The sequence below is a fragment of the Ruditapes philippinarum genome, unplaced genomic scaffold (genome assembly GCF_026571515.1).
Source record: "Ruditapes philippinarum isolate M1 unplaced genomic scaffold, ASM2657151v2 ctg1468_1_1_1_1, whole genome shotgun sequence".
Classification (NCBI taxonomy): Eukaryota; Metazoa; Mollusca; class Bivalvia; order Venerida; family Veneridae; genus Ruditapes; species Ruditapes philippinarum.
This window is the reverse complement of record NW_026861330.1, coordinates 3,361-27,086: the sequence shown is the minus strand read 5'-3', so window position 1 is coordinate 27,086 and position 23,726 is coordinate 3,361. Positions and strand designations below refer to the sequence as shown.

Sequence of the window (23,726 nt, the reverse complement as noted above, 5' to 3'; positions counted from 1 at the left end):
AGTTTGGATGAAATTGCACCAGTAGTTTATGAGGAGTAGTCCGAACAAGTTTTGTGACGGACAGACGGACAGACAGACAGACAGACGGACAGACAGACGACGGAGAAGTGATCCCTATATGTCGCCACTACTCCGTAGAGGCGACACAAAAATGACAAATGTCTTTAGTCATTTGAAAAACATAAAGAATAAATATAAAAAAATGCATTTTACCTTACATCGTAATGTATTTGTAGACACACACTATCACAAACACAAGCTATAGATTTGAATTATTAAAGCGCTTTAACAATATTGTTTACCCACCCAATATCGACCTTTTTCTGAAAATCATAACCGTTTTCTGAAAATCATTATCTTCACATTCACATGCTAGATTGTGAACTCGTTGACTTTATTGAGGTCGTATTTCAAAACATTAGGCAATATTAAAACAGATATGTGTGACGTCTGTAAATTGATTATATTACATTTATTTTTACTTTTGTCTTTGGAATATTGCAAATATCAATTGTTATGTTCATTATATTGGTATGCCCCTTGTTATACACCAATTATATGTTGCTTTTGTGTTTTTTTAATTTCACTGAAACTTTCACCATTTTATGTCAAGGCATATAGACTATGACTTTAACGTCGACATTTCAATATACTGTTTTAATTTGGTGCAATATTTGGTGCAATTAAACGATGGGTTGGTGTTTATGCGAAAGATGTCTAGTTAATCTATATTATAATTATAATTGTAACGTGTCATATTCAAGTTTCGTGCTATAAATATTTGTTAAAGTTAAACTAGTATTTATTCTACAGACAGTGGCGTAGATTATAATTAAACCATTGAAGGAAATTAAATGTAATGCAACTTTATCTAAAATGTGTTCCTTTTCCATATGCATATAGCTACAAAAAATGTAAAATTGAATTTAATAACATTTCTATTCATTTTAAATCAACATTTGTTTAATTATTGTAAACTATATATACGTTTTTGTTATCAAATTGTACTTAACATTAAGTTTTAATGACGTGTTAATGTTATAAACACGAAACACGATAGAATTTAACAAATGTGTTTAGCATATCTGCTCCGGACATCTTGTATATAAGGAGAAACGCACATTTAATGACGCAGCCTTTTTTTCTTAACATGTTGTGTCACAAATATTATCTATTTTCGGTTAACGTGCCGGTATAATTTCATTATTTCTATTCAAGATAAATTTTCAGAAAATGCTTTGCTATTTACTTTTATTAAACTCGATCATTCAACGACAAACGTACAAAAATTTAAAACCGATATTTTTAACAATGCAGTTTTTGTATTTACAGCAATAAACACGACTAATTTATTTTCTGAAAATATTTGTATGTATTGTAAAGTAAAAAGATTATAAGTTCGTTTGTTCAAAGGTTTGTTTAAATACTGATTAGTGTTAAATGATAACCTGAGAGGAAGAGCGGCAAAATTACATCGGTACAAAAATGGCGAGCAACATGGAGTTAATTGATATTGTGTTATCGTTTGACACAACGAGTTCAATGAGTCATTGCTTGGACGCTGTCCGCAATAGAATGAGGGAAATGATGCGAAAATTAAAATCAGATATTCCTGGTATAAGGATTGGCGTTATTGCTCACGGCGATTATGACACTGATCCGTATGTCATAAAACACGAGAATCTTACTGACAATGTAGAACGCGTGTGCAAATTCGTACAAAATGCTAGAGGAACAAGCAAAAATTATGAAAAAAGTCATGCAAATAATTGGGATGAAGCATATGAGCTTTCGTTGAACTACACACGCTGTAAAATGGACTGGCGAAGTAACTCAAACAGAGTACTTGTGATGATAGGAGACTGTAGACCACACGAATATAACTATTTCTTAAACAAACAGCGCATTGACTGGACAAAAGAAATACACAAACTTCGCGATATGGTAAGTTACAATAAAATATCATTCATTAAAGTATTCTTGTAATTTTTGCGTCTTTCTGGGTAAACGGCACGCCTTAATATATGCCGACGACTTCCACAATAGAAATAAGAGTCTCTCTTTCTACTAACCAGCTATGCACATCGAATGAAATGATTTACCGCCGTTATTCTCCAGGCTATTGGTTTTCGTTTACATTTATGCGATACACAAGAGAACAGCTATTAGTTTAGATAAAAATATCAAGGTCATTTATTTCATAACACTACATACGACCAAACAGAAAGTAGTCGTGAAAACAAACGTATTTATCTACTCACCTTTTCTCTCTCAGAAACAAAAATTATATGTAATCGATGGTGAACGTTTTTATGCCACCGCAGCATCTGCGATGCGTTGGCATATAGCAATTCACCTGTGCGTGTGCGCGTACGCGTGTGTGTGTGTTCGTTCGTTCGTTCGAAGAATTTTTGGAATATGATATCATCTATAGGTCTTCTACCAAAGTTTTTTAAACTTTGCTTCTAGTGTCAAAATAAGCCCCACCGCGGTGGAGTCATTGTTTTCCTTATATAGTAAAAGCTTTAAAAAATGTTCTTCTCTGAATCGACAAACTTAGGCTAGAGATAAGATATTTTGCATAAAACATTACGTAGGGGACCTCTACCAAGATTGTTCAAATTATACCCCTGATGTCAAAATTGGGTCATTTATTTTTATTATGTACATATGGAAAAACAGAACTTAAAACAAATGTTTTCTGAATAGGAGAGAGCTAGAGCTTAGATATTTGTTATAAAACATTGTCTGGTGGACCTGTATCAAGAGTGTTTGAATTTAACCATTGGGTCATACCTTTTTTCCTTCCCAAGGGGACAGTCACCTACTTTCTTGTCTTTGATGTACAGCCATGAAATTTGGACCGTTTCACAGTTTAAGATGTAAAACTAATTTATATATCGGCTGAATAAGATTTTGACATGTGACCTCTTTTCATGTTCTGTGATGTACAGCTATGAAATTTAGACCATGTGCACAATTTCTAATGTAAAATTTAACTTTGATATCAGTTTACCTAGCTTTTGATGATGTGACCTTTTTTCTTGTCCTTTGATGTACAGTGAAGAAATTTAGGCCATCTGAAATATGATCTTGACCACCAAATTCACTAGAATCAACTGTATCTTGGCAATGTTCAGTTGTATAGAAACAAAAAAACCTCTTCTGTTCCTACACTACTATTAAGTGTTGTATTGTATGATGTGGTGGCATAGCATATTTCACAAATGCAATCTTGTTTTTAATCCCAGTTTTAAATCTGAACGTTTAAATTGAAATATTTAACAAAATCCTTCATCATGAATGCGAGTCCCAATGTCCTTATAAACATAATAACTATAAACATCGATTTGAACATAATCTTTGACCATAGTCAGTCTGAATATTTTAACTTCAATTGAAAACTTTAACTTTTAAAATTGATCACAATATCATTAATTGTCACCTATTAATCCTTCATTATGAGTGCTAGTCCCAATGACCTTATAAACACCAAAACTATAAACATTTAATATTACCCTTGACCATGGTCAATCTGAATATTTTAATTTCTGTGTGCCAGCGAAGAGAGATTCTTATCTGCACAAGGCGATAAAAGATCAGACGTCGCCGATATCGACGATACATGGATGAAAGGCATGATTGAGGTATTTCGTTGTGCCAATCAATGTCGCATGTCGAAAGAGGGCGGATACATGTAGAAAGTGTACAAAAATAATTTAAAATGCTAAGCTGGTTAAAATTTATTTGTACGTATTTACAAAATTAAATTGGTCGCCACGCCTGAATTCAAAAAAATAATTTTGTAAAAAACGTTTGTTTGTTTGTTTTATTTTACGCCTTTTCCCTGAAACAGTATTTCAGTCATATAGGTGGGTAGTTTCCTGACCATCGTTCCTGGAAATACGTACTTATAAACTTTAACCTAACATAAGTCAAGTGGGGTATACTTATTATAGTAAAACTTGTTACTGTCTGACGTCATGTATAATACGTGAGATATAATGATACCCATCATAATATTTTCTTAAATGATTGCAGAATGTTAAAATAAATGCAGTGCAATGTGCGAACAGATCCTATGCTGATTCGTTCTACCAAAATATCGCTTCAACGACATTCGGGCACCATGTATCATTGAGTGATATAAAGAAAATAGAGCAAGTGTTGATGTCGATCTGCTATAGAGAAGCCGGACTTGGAATAGTAAAATGACTCTTAATTTTAAGTTTTTTAAGTTTAAACATATTTTATTGCATTCAATTCATGTTAACAAACATATCATGCAAATAATGATTATATATCAAAATGGAAATGGGTTTGGCAAATTTTCGTTTTTAACTGTTCATCCTAATTTTCTTGAGCAGCATGCAATTATAATATATAGATATTATCGTATTAAGTCATTACACAGTCTTTTTACTTTGTCAATTTAGAGTTATTGCTGTGATATAAAGTTAACATTGTTTACATGACCGAATATTGCGAAAATGATTTGGTACTCTTGTTGACAGAAAACATCACCGAAACTTTTGACAAGTCCAATCCAGGCCTATACAAAGCCTGAAGAGATTACACCAGAAAGGCTGACTGAGTCTAAACTCAAAATTGTTGGGCTGACTGAAAATTCAGACTCTGATACTGAAACTGAGGATGAAGACGAAGGAACAGGTAACTATATTACAATAGTTAACTACATTTCTGATTCGCTAAAAAGGTAAAAGCTTTTCAGGCCTTCGAAAAATGTATTAAAAGTTTTAAGGAATGATATAAATTATTCACAACTGTTAGGTTTAATACAAACTGTTCTAAATTTATAACCTCATTTCTACCACGTAACTATTTACTTAAGGTTATATGGCTTAGTGTGTATCTTATATGGATTGTAAATAAAAAAAAAGCTTTACATGATATTTTAACAGTATTGTCATATTAAATGTATCTTAAGTAATTTAAATACGTTTTAATATGGGGGCGTCAGTCACTTACGGGGCTTCGGTGGTTCTACTCAGTTGCTCGTATGCACGGAGGGGCACCTAAGGTCATCTTGCACCAGTAAAGCTGAAAAGTCGCCTTATGATCTTTTAATTTTTTGTCGCACGCAACGTTAAAAAAAATAAAATTAGCTTCGTTTTAAAGAAAAATCGCATGTTTGATTCTATTTCAGGTATGAAGTGCCCATTGTGCAAGGTCACCAAACCTCCGAATGAGTTCCCAACTACGCCTGTAAGCGAAGATTGTGAGCATGCTCTACTGGAGTGTCTGAGAGTAAAATCTTTACGCCATTGTTTCAAATTCCAAGAACAGTTTTCGTTATATCTATCCCACACCAAGAACTTTGTAACCTTTTATTTAAAAAGAACAACACATTTCGTTCACAAATTCAAAATTAACATAAATGACTACATTTAAATATAAAATATGTCAGACATTAGGTAAACCTAAGCATGGAAGTAAAATTAACAATTTCATTTATTTTTGCCAATTTAATAGTGTGTTGTGAAGCATGTTAAAGAGACAGGCAAATGCTCAGATGAAAACTGTGATATTGAAGTCGAACCTAACTGCAAAATGATCGAGTTCTTTCAAGCAAAACTAGACAGACTTTTTGTAGATTATAGTAAGGTATGTAAACCAATGTTTATTTTGTAGTTCTAAATTATATACATAATAAGGTTTAAAAAATAGAGAAAATCAGAATCCCTAAAGAACGTCCAAAACAACAAAATTGAACATTTTGCAGGCTATGTTTGATTAGCCTGTTTATGGACGGTCCGCGGTATGTGCAACCTACCGTCCACGCCCCCCTAGCATCCGCTTAAGCAGAATTCAACATTTAACCACGGAATTTGTGAATTTTGAAACATCCGTAGATGTGTTCATACAGCGGTTCTCATGGAAACTTCAATGTGACACTTCCGTGCCATTCCATGAAATGAGTCGTTCTCCAACTAATGAAAGCGTGTGTCCTAAACGAGAAAAAACAGGAGGTATGAAACAAATGGAATTTTGAAAGGGGATCAGAGGTTTATGAAAACATGAATACTATAAAATAGTAGATATGCATTGGTTATTATCACTTTAACTTTTATTTACTTTGTCTAGAGCAAAATTAAACTTACTTGAAATACCAAATGTTTTGCGTTGTTATACCTTATACAATTAACTAATTGCTTCTATTAGTTGGAGACCATACGCCGCTTTTCATGGAATGAGCCTGCAACATTTTCGCATTTTCAATAGCCGTTTTCCACTTTCTTTAGAGATTCTGATTTTTTCTTTTTTGTGTGAAAATGTATAAAGGGCCATATCTTTCTTAGATCTTGATGCAACTTAACATAAATATATATTTATGTTTATTTATTAGGAGATTGTTGCTTGGTATATGACATTAATATTTATTGATCGATTGTCAAGTTGTTATGTTTTTGTATTCTAAAATATTTAATTGGCAAAGCCAACTTCTATCTTTTGTGACAGAGGGGTTCCTTTCAATGGTTTGGGCATCATCATTGCAGCTATCATTAATCCCTTCGTGATTGTAAGAGGCGATTAAAATGGTTCAAATTATTTATCGAGTCTATGTATCTCTCAGTTCCAGCATATGAGGCGAGGTTGTTTTAAGTTCATAAGACCCATGTCAGTAAATATAATATTTCCTGTTTCGGCGCCATCTGCGTGCTTCGTAAAACCAAACTAAACAATCCCTCTTTCTCTCTTGGGTCATATCTTTTATATCAGATTTTAATAAAACATGGTATTTAAGAATTATTATATATGAGTGCGAATATAATACGATGGAGATTCCATCCAAATCCTCACCCGTACTATCGAGATGCTTCTAAGTTTAATATCAATAACTTATCTACCTAAGCGATAATCAAGACCATCCACTGTCTTCATTTAAAAATGTACGTTGCTTAAGAGAGGTTTTTATATTTATATTGACAAAAGCAACATTTGGTCAAATCTCTGAATTTATTACAAAAACGTGTACTTTTTGAAAAGAATTATGAAATGGTTTCCGCCTACCCTCGTTAAATTGAAAGTTGTCTTAAATAGACATCATTACATGCAATAGTTTTTATCTTGACCTTTATTTTATTAGCATTGTCCTTGTTAAAATAAATTTACAAAAAACTATTTTTCAACCGGAAACACAGATATAAACATAAAGGATATTATACCGCGGCATGCAGCAGATATCGTCGGAATTGATAGATTTAATTCTTAAGTTGATGATCTTGATTATCATATTTTTACCATGATGTTGCGTTGCAACAGTCGAAATCATTCATATTCAAAGTTGCATGTCTAAACTACGACGCTATCTGAAAACTGTAGTCTAACTTATTTTAGAATAACGAAGTATGTTAATCTGTCATTGTGTTGTCTATAAGTGGTCATTTCAACATATACAATTAGCGGAAAATGACTGTTGTGTTGAAGATAATAGTATAACAATGCTACTTCAAACAGTTTTCTTATTTGCTAGAATGTCAAAAATCACTAGGTGGCTTTCAATACATAGGGAGTCAGTGCAACATTTCTGTAACATGAAAATATTGCTGACTCCAACCACTTCAATATTGTGTTTTACGTACTCATGCTTTTGGTGAGGAATAAAACATGTTATCATCATCGGTACCCTTTATTCTGTTTCCTAACGCACCTGTTATATATGATGTGTATATTTTTCATAAAAGACGTTACGTAGCAATTTTCGTACTGTGAACTATTTCATTTTGATATCCCCCGAAACAATAGTACGGCTTTATTTGCACTGCAAACCGTGATTATATATGATCCATAAATGACTCATTAAGGTTGTTCAATTTTGTAGATATCAGAACAGCAAGCAAGATTGATGAAACCTGGGTGTGAACTGATTAGCGTTTCAACTATGAATGGCGATACAGAGTGGTTTCCCTTTAGAGCAAATATGCGAATAATCGAATTGAAGCGTGAAATAAACGAGAAACTTGGTATTAAGGTAGAACAACAGCGGCTGATTTATAATGACACAAATTTAAAGGTATAAAAACAATGATTCATTTCTTCATATCTTCTTGTTTTCTTTAATAACTTTATTGAACTTTATTTAAATTTGATATAATAATTCATCATTTTATTTTATCTTTTAAAATAAGAATAAATACACAAATACTTATAAAGAAACCGCAATCGTAAACATCTAACATGTTTTTCATTTTGAATATGGTTCATACAATATTTATTTTAGGGTGTTGCAAGGCTTTCTGACTACAATATTTGTTGTAATGCAAATATTTCTCTGATCATGCCACTGTACTGCATTCCTGAACACCTTGACCACGTTGTGTTTGATCTATCCTGGGAATTTCCTGCCGTGAATCCAGATTTTCTTGATGCCACGTGGTATGGCTTTTTGAAAAGGATGAATTCATCCAAGTTATTGATTGGACCCATTCCACGAACGATTATTATCTGAAGAACTCGGTCAGGCATTCAGAGAAAAATCTGTCTGGTCCTGGCGGAAAGACAGGCCGTCAGACGATTCTCGTTTATTTAAAGAGTGTCCCAAGGAATGTCACTCACCTCTATTTTATCTTAAGCTCATGGAGGTCACCAAACCTTTCTGATTTCAAAAATCCTTCCTTGAAGTTTTACGAGGCATCCAGCGAAAACGTTAACTTGTGTGAAACAACATTTGTACATGCGTTGAATTCTCAAGCTGTTATAATGTGTTCGACGGTACGACAGGGGTCGAAATGGCAAATATTTGAATGCGTTGCTGGTAGTTTGGTGGAAGGAAATGCTAAGTGTTACAATCCAATAAGGGCTAGAATTGCTGATCTCATAGACGAATTGTAACCCATATTGTGTATTGAAATGTGCATCTCTATTGACAGGTTATATACAATTTAAAAACTTTAAAAAAGTACTCATTTATATATTTTAAAATGTATTATACAAAAGATATATACATTTTTATCTCGTATAAGTGTTAAGACATAATCAAAATGAATATTTGGTATTTAGGTTTCCAAATAACTGAGTTCGATGACGGTGTATGTTACAAAACTAAGTTTCTAAATGTATTGCAATAAATGAGGTAAATACGTTAAAAGTTTACACAAATATAGATTAAATTAACCAGTCATAATTCATTTTCATTTTAGGTTGGTGAAAGTTCTAGCCCTATTGTGTGAATGCGAGAATGCGTTAAAAAAAGATTTGTTTATTATGTAATAATGCTTGCTTTATTTTTTGTTTTGTAGTTTATCATATCTGATGATGTTTTGTTGCATACTTAAAGAATGATAGAAGTGATATAACATTTGTATTTATTTTTATTAAGAATTTAACATTTGAAAAAAATAACCGTAACGATGGACGGATAAATATACAAATAAAACATAATATATTTTGCCATATGTATTGATTGATGATGCATTGAAAGTTTGAATTTGAAATACCAACTATTATTGTCTATTCCAAAGGGATTTATAACTGCATTAAACTATCAATAAAACTATAACTTTTATGACTTGTTAAGTCACTAAAAATTTTCATGCAAGGGTATTGGTGATTTTTAATTATTTAGGAAAATCCTGTATTTCTAATGTAAAGAATCTTATTTTATCAAATCTTTCATATATTATTCAATATAATTATAATTTCCAAAGCCGCACCCCTCTGTATTCCTTGTATGTCTTGTTTATTGTTACAGACAATTTTGGTGACACTTTTGTGTCCCTTTTGAGGTATTTTTCTCCCCAAAACCCAATTTTTTTTCACCCCCCCACTCCCGGCCCTTCTGGCCCTTTCTTTTTCACCCTTATCTTCTTAAAATTAATGTCCTTCTTTAATTGCCTTGTAGTTTTATATAATATCCTATTTTGCATAATTTATAATGACATCCAATGTTTGCCCATGTGCCCTGACCTATTGGTTATGGATGCATTCATTGAATGCCACCATATAACATACTATAACTTATGAAATTTAAGTACGAGCGTACGATAATAATTGCTCATACGCTCGAACATACGTTATGATTATGTTAAGCATACGCAGCTTACGTTTCAAGCACGCGGACACACGTCAACTAAAGGTACGTTACTCATATGCCAAGTACTCATCTCATACGATGGCATGAAAGTGGTCAGCTGAGCTGTAAATATATATAGGTTTCCATTTCCTCATCTTTGTCAGTGATCATGGAAGCAGCTCTTCTAAATTCATAAATTTAACTATTTATTATGCCCGACGAAATAGAAGACAATAAGACACAAAATCTTGGTAAGACATTGACTTGAACGACGACGAAAGTTTGGTTTGTATGACAAGCTTATGGTTGAACCCAGGAGTGAGGACCAAAGATCTTTCAAGAAAGTTTTGCATATGCCCCCTGAGATGTATAATGAGCTGCCAAACGGGCCACGGGCCGAATACCTTTTTGCAAGCATCTGTACACCTCGAAGTCTAGTTTGGAAATGAAGGAACAATGACACTCAAGTCGAAAGGGGACGTTGCGCATAGGCTACTCAAACGTTACTCATAGCCTCAAATAAGTTATACAAATATTACTCATACCCTTGCATACGCTACCTGTAAGGTGATAAACGTTACACTGACGGTATGATTGACATACGCTTACACAGGTTCGCCATCGTTTCTCATATGCAGTACAAACACCATTTATACACTTTTAAAGGACTGCCGCCGATAGCTCGAGTTTAAACGCTCGAAAGTTGTGCGTATATAAGTTTTTTGTTGTTGTTTTTTTTTCAAATTATTTTCACACGCAATACATACGTTTCTGACATTCGCTATCATAATGAGACTGCAGCAAATTGACATCGAGTTTTTATCACACATGATTTAAGTCATTGGTGAAAGGCACATGGCTATGAGACTCAATGTCTGAGGTCAACTGTCACGTTGAAATATCTCGTCGCCTGAGGAACGCACCAGCGACCACTAGAAGCGGGCGGACGCAAATAATGAGTTTTCGTTATTTATAAGGTTTTTATTTTGATCAGCCATTAACTGGTCTACAACATTTATGTTTCCATTAGTTTTCCTAATTAGTTGTTTAAGACTCGATATTTTTTTATTTTGTTATGAACGTCGAACAGGGGAAACTATTCTTCATTCGAGTTATTAAATGAGTACCGTTAGTTATTGCCCTTTCACAGTTTGAGTTTACGTTATCTTTACAGAAACATGTAAGCTATTTGTTATTTGTAATTTGATAAGCTTTTGAACTTGCTTACTTAATAGTTCTCATTTAGATTAATGATTTATAAGGCGTTATTTTTTCTGTCTAATGTATAAATCTGGATTCTTTTAAAAGAATAGTTATCGATATAGTTTGTAAACCGTGAAACATTATGTTATGATCTTTTAAAATAAAAGAAAGGACTTGAAACATGCAGAAAAATAAAGGACATAACCTTGGTACTTTTTCTAATTTTCAAAGAAATCTCTCTCCTCAAAGTGTCAACATTAATATATGACAACCAGTATTAACAGGAACTACATTTACCATGTTCTGAACTCCGTTGAAGTGCATTGCAATGTGCTTGACTTGCTATTTATTGATAGCGTTGATGTTTACTTTGAGGATGTAAGGTAGTGTGGGTCATAAACAATTCAGTTTAGATATCAGGTTTAAGATGAACCTGATCTGATTATTCATATTCTTTTGTTGCTACTCTTCAATCTCATTATAATCATATCCTAACTGTTGCTACAACCCTTCGCTAACGAAAAGTAACAAATCGAACCCGATGATCTAATTTTAATGAGATTGGTCACACTTTGTCGCTGCACCTACGAAGTATTAACGAAGGAAAGAAACATTTATTCCTTTACTTTGATCATGCATCCAGATAAATTAAATGTTTCAATATTCTATTTAATATTAGTAATTTGCTTCAATAATTACGAAATGAACCCATTATAAAATAAAAAAAAACTACAATAAAAAATGAAATTTCTTAAAAGTTGATCATTTGGGTTTTGCTTTCAAGATCAATGACTCGTATGAATTATTTGAGTTTCCATTTACTTAGCTATTTATGAGGTCTACACATTTTTACACTCATTATTTCTAATTGATTGATAATTATATCTTTAATCGAACAAAGGAAACCATGTTTCGAGTATAAACAGCTGGCGTTTTATTCAATGTGTACCACTACCAATTTAAAATGTGTTTTTCTCGTCATCGGCATAGGATTTAAAATGTATTGAATTAACCCATAATAGCATAAACGATTTGTATTTCGTGATAAAGTTTAAAACGTATTTTCATGCCAAGTTACGTTTTAAATGTGTTATATTTCTGTCATCTGTGTTGTTAACATAATATAATATCACTTCGTTTTGTAAACCGGATATATTAACTTTGTTCAAGAAGTAAAAGGTATGTACATACATTTGTAACATTCATGTTATGATAAGAATATATTTAGAAAAAAAGGAAATAATCCGCAAAATCTTTAGAACCTAATAGTTGTACATTCATGGAAAAAGATGCGTTATAACGAATGACATTTAATGTGTGCGATGTTTATTTCAGACATGGAGAATATGGAGATGATAGATGTAGTCATATCTTTTGATACAACGTATTCTATGTATAGTTGTCTTGAACACGTGAAAAGTAAAATGAAAGGAATGATAAGATTGCTTAAATCTAAAATACCAGATATCCGTGTAGGTGTCATTGCACACGGCGATTATGATACAAACTTGTATCTCATCAAGTATGAAGATCTTACTGCAGATGCGGACAGCCTTTGCTCATTTGTAAATGCGACAGGTTGTAATCGTGGATCAACATCGGATGAATGTTACGAGTTAGCTTTACATTATAGCAGAACGAAACTGTCCTGGCGAGACAACAGTTCCAGAACATTAATTATGATTGGAGATTGTCGACCACACGATGTCGATGATCCTCAAAATGAACAAAAAATAGATTGGGAAGACGAAATAAGGCAGCTACGAGAAATGGTATATATTTTACATATTTACTGGACTATACATACACAGCGAATTCTTACAGAATTTGTCAAATTATTGGATCCGAGAATGTGAATACTATGTTTCGGATGTTGCATTCCCTATTTCTGCTCAAGTTAAGTTGGTCCTTTCCTATTCATGTTGCGTTTACGTGTAGTGTGTAAAGTTAAAAACAATATATTTTTCTCTGCGTGTACTCAGAAAATGTTTATTGTACATTAAAAAAAAGACAATGTAGCAATAATGAGTATTTTTATAAATCAAATTTGATTAATAATATACATTTAAATGTGATGATTTAGAAAGAATAATATTTCTGCCTTTTGTGAAATGTGTTTCAAATTATTTATTTAACAATTTCTCTTTGCATCAAAGTTGCAAGTTTTAGGCGACCTTTTACAAAATAAACTTAACTTTCAAAAAGTAAAACAGAAAATGAGGTAAACAATCACATAAATATTAACGAATGATTAAACATTCTAACAAACTTAAGTCTCCGTATTTTTATTATTCAAATTGCAAGGCGGTGATTGAATACATAAACTTTTAACGATTTAACGATTTAAAATAACATAATGATGTATTGTTAGCGATCAGTTTATGCATGAAATTTAAACTTTACACTTCAAAGCATTTATTATTTGTAGTATGTAAAGATTAATGCAGTTCAATGTCAAAACAGAGCATTTGCTGACTCGTTTTATCAAAAGATAGCATCGTCTACGTTTGGACATTATGTATCACTTAACGATATGAACAAAATTGAAGAGGTGATTATGTCAATTTGCTTCAGAGAAGCTGGACTTGAACAGGTTTGTAACATTTTTCTTTTCAATGGTTAAAGTATATTGTTTCGATTTTTATAATATCAACTATAACAATTTCATAAAGTTATCATTTAAGAGAAATGTCAAGTATATCTTGATGATTTATAATTTTTATTTGCAGAACATGACATTCGTGGGAAATCAAGCAGAATCTAAAGATATAACAATACAAATGCAAAGTGAGTCAAATGATCCAATAATTATACTTAAAGAGGATTCCGACTCTGATGATGAAGAGGAAGGAAGTGGTAACAATTAAACATCCATTGCAATAATAATTATTTAAATGAAGCGCTGTTTTCATTTGTGTGTATGAACACAACGTTTGGCATTGTTAATATTATTTCAGGTATGAAGTGTCCCCTCTGTAAAGTCAACAAACCTCCAAATGAATTCCCAACTACGACTGTGAGCGAAGAATGTGAACATGCCCCACTAGAATGTCTGAGAGTAATTACTTTTCAATATATTTTAAATACAAATCATATGAAATCATGTAAGATGGTACATGGAATCTTAATGAAAAAAAGTTTATTTATTATGAACCATTATCATAAAATTTTCCAACATAATATATTGCCTCAAGTGAGTCATTGAAACAATGTATCCAAACAGGAAAGACATGAATACAAAGTATTTTCAGTGACAATATTAATGTTTATATTATATGTACCACGTATTATACAATTTTTATGTTATAAATCAGAAAACCTTCAGTCAGTTACAGTTGAGCTTCATATTTTTTTGTTTTTTCAAATATAAAGATATGATTATATTAAAACAAGTTAAATGAAACTGTGTCAGAGTAAACTGAATTACTAACTATCACTTATTTTTACCACAAGTGTGTAGTGAAACACGTTAAAGAGACGGGAAAATGCCCACGTGAAAACTGTGATATTGATGTACAGCCTGAATTTAAAACGAGTTTTTTCAAGCGAAATTAGACAGGCTTTTTGTAGATTATAGTAAGGTTTGTATTCGAATGTTAATTATATGACAGACAAAAGCAGATTTTTTAAAGGATATAATTAACGAACAATTAATCGACTTATCAGATATATCGTTGTAAAATATGCATATTGTTTTGCGCGTATACCCAACTTACTAAGTGACAACGGTATCAAGTATACGATACAAAACATTTACCATCAAGTTGGTTTGAACTTTAATCTTGTAAGAATTTGTTATATGATATGATATATGTCTTAATCTATCAATAAATAATTATTTGAACCATATAAGGGAATAGACACAGTCAAACCGACTATACATAACTCGTTTTAATATATAATGAATATTATGTTGTAGTTGCTTTCTGGGGCTTTGCATTTTGTTACGAGCTGCGTTCGAAAATTGATATATCGCGAGACCGAAGGTCGAGTGAGAAATCCATTTTCCCACGAGTAGCAAAATACATGGTCTCAGAAAGCTGCTACAACAGAATATTCATTATATATTTTATACCTATTCGTCTTTAGTGAAAAGGAGTTTCAATATACTTTAATTCTATTATTAATTTCAGAACATGAAACGTAGTAATTATTAAGAAATAAATGAAGAATGAATACGTATTTTTTGCAAAAAAAAAAAAAAAAAAAAACGCCATTAATAATTTTGATTCCCGTTTCCAAATGATACACTTTACACAGCTAAGATCGGAACCAACGTCAAAAATAGTCCGGCACTTACATAAATGGGACCGTATTTATCACTAATAACATAATACGGAAATTTCTATCCGTTGAAGCGTATTTAAGGAGAAAATTTATAGGTATATAGTATTATTACGTTTAATATACGCCTTCAAAATGCTGATATCATATTTATTTAATACGTAACATTTTGAAAACGATGACAACAACTTTATGCATTGACACTTTTAAGCATTGCAGTGTATAATTGTCTCCTCCTATGCTACATATGTTTTCCGTAAATGATTTGAATTTTAAATGTTCTAGATATCTGAACAACAAGCAAGACTGATGAAACCTGGTTGTGAACTGATTAGCGTTTCAACTATGAACAGCGATACAGAGTGGTTTTCCTTTAGGGAAAATATGCAAATAATCGAACTGAAGCGGGAAATAAACGAGAAACTTGGCATCAGGGTAGAACAACAGCGGCTGATTTATAATGACATATATCTTAAGGTATCTAATATCTATTTATTTTTATCTTTATAAATCCCTTCAAAATGTTACACTTACTTACTTTTATAAAATAGTTCATCACGTCATTTTTTTCAATATTAGATAAAATAACTAATAAATTAAATCTAATAATTAAAACGTATATTCTTTTAATGTATCTTAAATTCTAAATGATATATTATGTCAAATTTTTACATTCAAATATTCAATGTTGCCTGTACTTTTTCAATTTATTCAACTGAAATTCATCATTTAATTGTTCACTGCTTATAAGTACAACTTAACAATAAAACCATATTTATCTTTTGAATTAATTCATTTTTATAATGATATGTAATGTTTTTATCATAAACATCTGATGATCCGTTATGACAAGCGACAAAATCTTATTTGGTTCAAACAATGTTTATTGTAGGCTGCTGCCAGGCTTTTTGATTACAATATTTGCTGCAATGCAAATATTTCTCTGATCATGCCACTGTACTGTATTCCCGAACACCTTGACCACGTTGTGTTTGATTTATCCTGGGAATTTCCTGCCGTGAATCCAGATTTTTTTGATGCCACGTGTATGGCTTTTGAAAAGAATGAATTCATCCAAGTTATTGACTGGAATCATTCAACGAACGATTATTATCTGAAGAACTCTGTGAGACATTCAGAGAAAAATATGTCTGGTCCCGGAGAAAAGACAGGCCGTCAGACGATTCACGTTTATTTGAAAAGTGTCCCAATGAATGTCACTCATCTCTATTTTATATTAAGTTCATGGAGGTCACCAAACCTGTCTGATTTCAAGAATCCTTCCTTGAAGTTTTACGAGGCATCCAGCGAAAACGTTAACTTGTGTGAAACAACATTTGTACATGCGCTAAATTCTCAAGCTGTTATAATGTGCTCGAGTGTACGACAGGGTTCGAAATGGGAGATCTTTGAATGCGGTGCTGGTAGCTTGGTGGCAGGTAATGCTAAGTGTTACAATCCAATAAGGGCTAGAATTGCTGATCTCATTAGAAACGAATTGTAACCCATATTGTGTATTGAAATGTTTATCTCCCTTGACAGGATATATACAATTTAATTTTATTATTTTCAAAAGTACTCATTTAAACACATTGAAATGTATTTTACATAAGATGTATACATTTTTATCTTGTTTATATGTTAAGACATAATCATAATGAACATTTGATGTTTATGTTTAAAAAAACTGACTTGGATATATACAATGACGGTGTATGTTACAAAATTAAGTTTCTAACAACCTTGAAATAAATATGGTCAATACGTTAAAAGTCTACAAAAATATAGATTGAAAATAATCAGTCGTAATTCTTTTTCACTTTAGGTTGGTGAAAGTTCTAGTCCTATATAATGCGGGAATGCGTTAAAATAAAAGTACTTTGCCATATGTATTGATTTATGATGCATTGAAAGTTTGAATTTGAAAGACCAATTGTTATTGTCTATTCCAAACGGATTTATGACTACATTTAAATATCACTAAAGCTATCAATATTATGAGATGTTGTGTTCACTACAAACATTCCTGCACATGTATTGATGATTTTTAGGAAAATGCTGTATTTCAAATGTAAAGAATCTTATTTTATCAATTTTTTCATATATTATTTCAATATAAATATTATTTCCATGACCGCGCCCCTCTGTATTCCTTGTATGTCTTGTTTATTGTTACAAACAAATTTGGTGACACTTTTGTGTTCTTTTTGCGACATCTTTCTCTCTAACCCAATTTTTTCAATGTGGTTAGAGGGACAATAGGTAACTGTTCTTTCTCTTTGATGACATTCATCTGTAATGTTTTTATGTGGCTCTTTTCTTTTATGTGGCTAAAAAGAACAATAGAGAGAACAATATAGTAGCCACATTATTACTGTCCCGTTAGAACGTCCGTCCGTCCGCAATTAGCTTGTCCGCCCCTCTCAGGTCAAACACTGATGCGGTATAAACCAAACTTTACAGGAGTGATCAGTACCATCCCTTGTTGTGCACATCAACGGCACGTTCCGCTTCCCTGCACAGAATGGCCACCAGAGCTAAATATTAAAAAAATCTTGTCCGACCTTCACAGGTCAAACTACTGGTGGGATTTCAACCAAACTTTACAGGAGTGATCAGTACTATCCCTAGTTGTGAACACCAAAGGCACATTTCGCTTTGCTGCACAGAAAGGCCGCCAGGAGTTAAAAATAGAAAAATCTTGTCCAGCCTTCACAGGTCAAACTACTGGTGGGATTTCAACCAAACTTTACAGAAGTGATAAGTACCATCCCTTGTTGTGCACATCACGGACACGTTCCACTTCGCTGCACAAAATGGTCGCGAAAGCTAAAGATAGAAAATCTTGTCCAGCCTTCACAGGTCAAACTACTGGTCAGATTTCAACCAAACTTTACAGGAGTGATCAGTATTATCCTTAGTTGTGCACAATACTGGCAAGTTTCGCTTCGCTGCACAAAATAGCCTTCAGAGCCATAAATAGAAAAATCTTTTCCAGCTTTCATAGGTCAAGCTACTGGTGGGATTTCAACCAAACTTCACATGAGTGACCATCCATGGTGTTGGGAGACATATGATTTTGTGACAAAAAACCCTTCTAGTTTGTAATGACATCCAATCCAAGATTTACCCATGTGCTCTGAACTATTGTTGGGGATGCATTCAGTGAATGCAACCCATAAACATAATATAGCTTAAGACATTTTAGTATGTGAGCGCTCGATAAAAATTAATTTAACGCTTGCACACAAGTTAGGGCTATGTTAAGCATAAGCAGCTTACATTCCAAGCGCGCTGACACACGTCATTGTTTGTTCTTATGCTCATCATACGCTAGAGAGTCTAGCCAAGACTGACGCTCATATGTCAAGTACGCATCTCATACGATGGCAAAAAAGTGGTCAGCTTGGCTGTAAATATATATAGATTCCCATTTCCTCATCTTTTTTTCAGTAGTAGATCGACATAGATGATAAAAGTAGCTCTTCTAAACTCATGAATTAAACTATTTACTATGCCCAAAGAAACAGAAGACGAATGAGGTGAAGAATAAGACGACACATCTTGGTAAGACTATGGGATGGTTTGGATTGTATGACAAGCTTATGGTTGAACTCAGGAATGAGGACCAATGTTCTTTCAAGAACATTTTGCATATGCCCCCCCCCCCCTGAGATGCATGATGAACTGCTACAAGGTTCACCAAATGGGCCTTGACCCGAATACCTTTTTCGCAGGCAGCTTTACACCTTTAAGTCTATTTTCGAAATGAAGGAACTAGGAAACTCCAAGTCGAAAGGGGATGCTGCGCATGCGCTACTCAAACGGTACTCAAATACGTTATACAAATGTAACTCATACCCTTACATACGCTACCCATACGGTGTATACGTTACACTGACGGGTCTGTTAATAAGCATAATTTTGCTCACGCATGTACGCAAACGTTTCTCATGCGCTACATATACCCTGGTTTACGTTATATAAACGGTGTTCAGACGCTTTTCATACACTTATTAAGGACTGACGTCCATAGCTCGGGTTGAACGCTCGACAGTTGTGCATAAAAGTATTTTCTTATATTCTTTTCACACGCAATACATGCCTTTTTGTCATACGCTAGAGAGTGACTGCACCAAAATTACCGAGTTTTTATCACACATAATTTAAGTCATTGGTGAAAGGCAAAAGACAATATACTCAAGGTCTGAGATCAACTGTCACGTTGAAGTATCTCCTCACCTGAGGAACACACCAGCGACCACTAGAAACGGGCGGACACAAATAATGAGTTTTCATTATTAATAAGGTTTTATTTTGATCCTATATCACTTAGTTTCCGTTAGTTTTCCTAATAAGTTGTTGAAGACTCGGTTTATTGTTATTTACGTTATCAATCTATACTCAAACGGGGGAAACTATTCTACATTCGAGTGATTAAATTATAACCGTTAGTTATTGCCCTTTCACAATTTGAGTTTACGTTTTCTTTACAGTAAAATGTTAACTATTTGTTATTTTTAATTTGATAAGCTTTTGAACTTGCTTACTTATCAGGTCTGATTTACATAAAGGATTTTTAAGGCGTTATTTTTGCTGTCTAATGTATAAATCTGTATTCCTTTAAAAGAATAGTTATCGATATAGTTTGTAAACCGTATCTAAGCATGTAAAAGATAAGGTAAGTATTCCTTTATTTCAGTTGAAGTGATTGGTGGAGTTGGGTTTTATGTCGCACCAACATAGTATAGGCCATATGGCGACGTTTCAGCTTTATTGGTGGGGGAACATCAAAGGTGCCTCCGTTTTGCACTATTTCAGTCAGTAAAAGTGAATAAAGACTGGATCTGGTAACTTAAAAATCAAAATTCAAAATGGCTGAATTCAATTAAGCGTGTTTATGGACGGCAGTGAACTACTAACCGTTGATGCTCTATTGCCCCTGCATATAAAAGGATTCATTATTTAAAATGGAATGTTAATGTGAAACAGTTAAGAAACATCCGCGTATGTTCATACAGAAGCATTAATGAGACACGTTCATATCATTCATGCAAAACAGTATATTGCCGCAAATGAGAAGAATATGCGTGACAAAGATAGGAAAGAATTAAAGAATCCTAATAAGGTCGGATTGATAACAGGGTGTAAAGTCTATGGATATTATTGACAAAAGTAAGTTTAAACGTTCAAAAAACAAACCGCTAAGTTAAAAAAAATTATACCGCCCACTAAAGAAACTCAGTCTGGAGATTGAAGGTAAATCAGACATTCCTTAACTAGGAAAGATATGATACTGTTAAAGAATTGGAAATACCAGAGGTGTATTAAATAGAAACCATCATGTTAATAACAGACATGCCAATGGTAATAGATTACCGTTTCTTCCAATGAAAAGTAGTGTATTGTGTCTATTAAAGAGTGTGCAAACGGCAGTTGTGTGAAAAATTATGTTTTTTTTAAATAAAAGAAAGGAATTGAAACATGCAGGAAAAAAAGCATAACCTTGGTACTTTTTTCTAATTTTCAAAGAAATCTCTCTCCTCAAAGTGTCACCATTAATATATGACAATCAGTATTAACAGGAACTACATTTACTATGTTCTGAACTCAATTAAAGTGCATTGCAATGTGCTTGACTTGCTATTTAATGATACTGATATTAGGTAACATTGATGTTTACTTTGAGGATGTAAGATATTGTGGGTTATAAACAATTCAGCTTAGATATTGTTAAATATGAACCTGATTATTCATATTCTTTTGTAATGTTGCTACTCTTCAATCTCATTAAAATCATATCCTAATTGTTGCTCCACAACCCTCCGCTAACGAAAAGTAACGGAGCGGACACGATGATCTGATTTTAATGAGATTGGTTACACTTTGTCGTTGCACCTACAAAGTATTAAAGAAGAAAAGAAACAGTTATTCATTTACTTTGATCAAGCATCCAGATAAGTTAAATGTTTCAATTTTTTTTATTTAATATTAGTAATTTGCTTAAATAATTACGAAATGAACCCATTATAAAATAAAATAAAATACAGAAAATGATTTTTTTAAAAAGTTAATCATTTGTGTTTTGTCTTTAATATCAATTACTGGTCTAAACTATTTGAGTTTCCATTTACTTAGCTTTCGTATGAGGTCACCAATTTTTTAACACTCAATATTTCTAATTGTTCGAACAAAGAAAACCATGCTTCAAGTATAAACATCAGCACCCAATGGTATTAACATTGGATAAATTAACCCTAGGTTAAACGCTAACCATGGGTTAAATTTAACCAACTTTGGTTAACTAACCAATCTGGTTAGTCACTTGTATAAACCGTGATAACCAAAAGGTTAACAAACCAAAATGGTTAAAATTAACCGCAGGTTAAACTTACCAATACTAATCCCGACATGCATAAAATAAATTCTATATCCGGTTATGTTATTTTCGCGGAATATGTCAAAATTGACACATAGTTTACGCTTCTATCTTTATTGCAATCGAAAAGTTTGATAGTAGAGTTAAAATCGGTTCAAATTTTCAATTAAGATGTTAATTGTCACCACACTAATTACATATCATCATGAAACAAAATATAACGTTTACGTAGGATGAACTTGTTTATGACCTCGGAACTGGTGTCAAGGGAATTAAATTTAAATCAAGTATACCACGAATATTGTCGGTATAGTTATTTGCCTATAAACATGGTTCAGAACGAATTTATTATGTTTTTCATGTAAAAATATTAGGAATTGTGATTATTAAATGATGAAGTAGTGAAATTAATTCGTTTTTTTTTTCCATTTTTACTTTTTGTCGGTTCCTGACGGTTCTTGTCGGTAATTAAGGAGACCGCCTGGTTGCTATGGGCTTTGTTTACAAATTAAAATGTACTGTAAATGAGCAAATATTCGCTGACATAATGTTATCAATCAAAATCATCCGCCAACAGGGACAAAAATGGTTAGAATTTAACTAATTTCATACAAGTTGGAGAACCACTCGATGCAGAAGTATTGACGCATATATTTTCTATCAGATTCGTACCTAAAACGTTCGAACCCAAAATATTTTGTATATCAACAGATGCAATTTTTGAATGATTTTTGCCCCAAACTACTCTCTGTAGTTTCACTATATAATATATGAAACTTCTGTTTCAGTAACTAAATACCATATCAGTCACCTTGCATTTGCCAAAGCTATGTTTCATGATAAAAGAGCTTTACTGAAAGTTTACCATAAAATAGCAAAATAAATAATAGAATCAAGGTCTAGTTCTTGCCTATTAACCTCCCCGCCACCCAAATAAAAACAATCACACCCTGCCACCCCCTCCTAAAAAAAAACAAAAAAAAAAAAAAACAACAAAAAATAAAACAACAACAACAAACAAACATGAAAAATACATTAATGAAAACAAAATCACTTTGCTTTCTTGTGACTGTATGACTGACATCCTTTATTTTAAACATTCAACATGTTTTATATTATAATTCTCACTAGTCACAACACTCAAATGCAAAATCAACTTGGTTCCCAGCAGTAAATTTACTAAACAGAGGAAAAACTAAATGATCAATAATTATGAAAAAGAAAACAATAGTCATCTTGAATTTACCATAATTAATTTATGAACAATCAAAAGTGATTTTTAATTTACCTCTACTTCAATTTTGTATTATTTTTTTTAATACCCTACAATATTATGTTTAGGAATTCTTACATCTTATATATGTATTACATATACATATGTATCCTGTTAGTAGAAATACTTAACACTTAATGAATTATTGGAACCTGTCACTGGCCAACATTATACTAGTCCAGTAGCTTTAGGAATAGGCTATATAATATATATAGAATAAATTATTTAATAAATAAAATACATCCTCATTTAACAATGGAATTATGGTCTAAATCTCTCTCTCCTGTCTCTATTTATTGCTTATTTACTAACCCCTCCCTCCCCTCTAAGAAATATCAATAGTAACAATGGGGATGAGATATTGAATAATATCTCCATATGGCCATTTCCAAGGTATAATGCTAAATATACTTAATAATGCTTTCATTCATAAATATTTACTTTCATTGTTTACATTATATAAAGAAGAAGTATTTTTAGAGTCAAAGCAGTTTAATTCAAAATAATAATAATAAAAGAAATGGACATGAAATTGTAAAAACAAAATGTAATTC

The 23,726-nt window shown here is 32.5% G+C and overlaps 3 protein-coding genes across 6 annotated transcripts in view; 2 read left to right on the top strand and 1 right to left on the bottom strand.

Annotated features, from left to right (window-relative positions):
• Window positions 1-351, bottom strand: part of LOC132715276 (uncharacterized) — a 31,942-nt gene extending 31,591 nt beyond the window's left edge. The window contains exon 1 of the mRNA XM_060698264.1: window positions 214-351. The gene's annotated coding sequence lies outside the window, so the exon portion shown is untranslated. The remainder of the gene's footprint in view (window positions 1-213) is intronic.
• An 821-nt stretch (window positions 352-1,172) lies between these two features.
• Window positions 1,173-9,526, top strand: LOC132715275 (uncharacterized). 2 transcript variants are annotated; one of them, XM_060698263.1, is made up of 7 exons: window positions 1,173-1,944; window positions 4,042-4,206; window positions 4,515-4,671; window positions 5,168-5,226; window positions 5,494-5,625; window positions 7,844-8,035; window positions 8,243-9,526. In XM_060698263.1, exons 1-7 carry the CDS (start codon window positions 1,486-1,488, stop codon window positions 8,468-8,470), a joined length of 1,392 nt encoding a protein of 463 aa, XP_060554246.1. In that variant the 5' UTR covers window positions 1,173-1,485; the 3' UTR covers window positions 8,471-9,526. The 2 variants fall into 2 exon arrangements, with proteins under 2 accessions (XP_060554246.1, XP_060554245.1); XM_060698262.1 differs by having other exon boundaries at window positions 1,176-1,944; window positions 5,168-5,268.
• A 2,534-nt stretch (window positions 9,527-12,060) lies between these two features.
• LOC132715285 (uncharacterized) lies at window positions 12,061-17,774 on the top strand. Of its 3 annotated transcripts, XR_009623660.1 has the most exons (7): window positions 12,061-12,415; window positions 12,572-13,008; window positions 13,665-13,829; window positions 13,966-14,294; window positions 14,690-14,817; window positions 15,806-15,997; window positions 16,413-17,774. XR_009623660.1 is itself a non-coding variant. In XM_060698275.1 (4 exons), the coding sequence occupies exons 2-4, from the start codon at window positions 12,574-12,576 to the stop codon at window positions 14,101-14,103; spliced, it is 738 nt and encodes a 245-aa protein (XP_060554258.1). In that variant the 5' UTR covers window positions 12,061-12,415; window positions 12,572-12,573; the 3' UTR covers window positions 14,104-14,673. The 3 variants fall into 3 exon arrangements, 2 of the variants coding, with proteins under 2 accessions (XP_060554258.1, XP_060554257.1); XM_060698275.1 differs by lacking the exons at window positions 14,690-14,817; window positions 15,806-15,997; window positions 16,413-17,774 and having other exon boundaries at window positions 13,966-14,673; XM_060698274.1 differs by lacking the exons at window positions 12,061-12,415; window positions 12,572-13,008; window positions 13,665-13,829; window positions 13,966-14,294; window positions 14,690-14,817 and having other exon boundaries at window positions 15,672-15,997; window positions 16,413-17,762.
• Window positions 17,775-23,726: the final 5,952 nt, after the last annotated feature.

Coding starts and splice junctions, on each gene's coding strand:
- LOC132715275 (XM_060698262.1), top strand. CDS start 1,486: ATGGCGAGCAACATGGAGTTAATTGATATTGTGTTATCGTTTGACACA. Junction 4,207..4,514: donor GAGAAGCCGGACTTGGAATA/GTAAAATGACTC, acceptor TCTTGTTGACAG/AAAACATCACCGAAACTTTT. Junction 4,672..5,167: donor GGATGAAGACGAAGGAACAG/GTAACTATATTA, acceptor ATTCTATTTCAG/GTATGAAGTGCCCATTGTGC.
- LOC132715285 (XM_060698274.1), top strand. CDS start 15,830: ATGAAACCTGGTTGTGAACTGATTAGCGTTTCAACTATGAACAGCGAT. Junction 15,998..16,412: donor ATAATGACATATATCTTAAG/GTATCTAATATC, acceptor TGTTTATTGTAG/GCTGCTGCCAGGCTTTTTGA.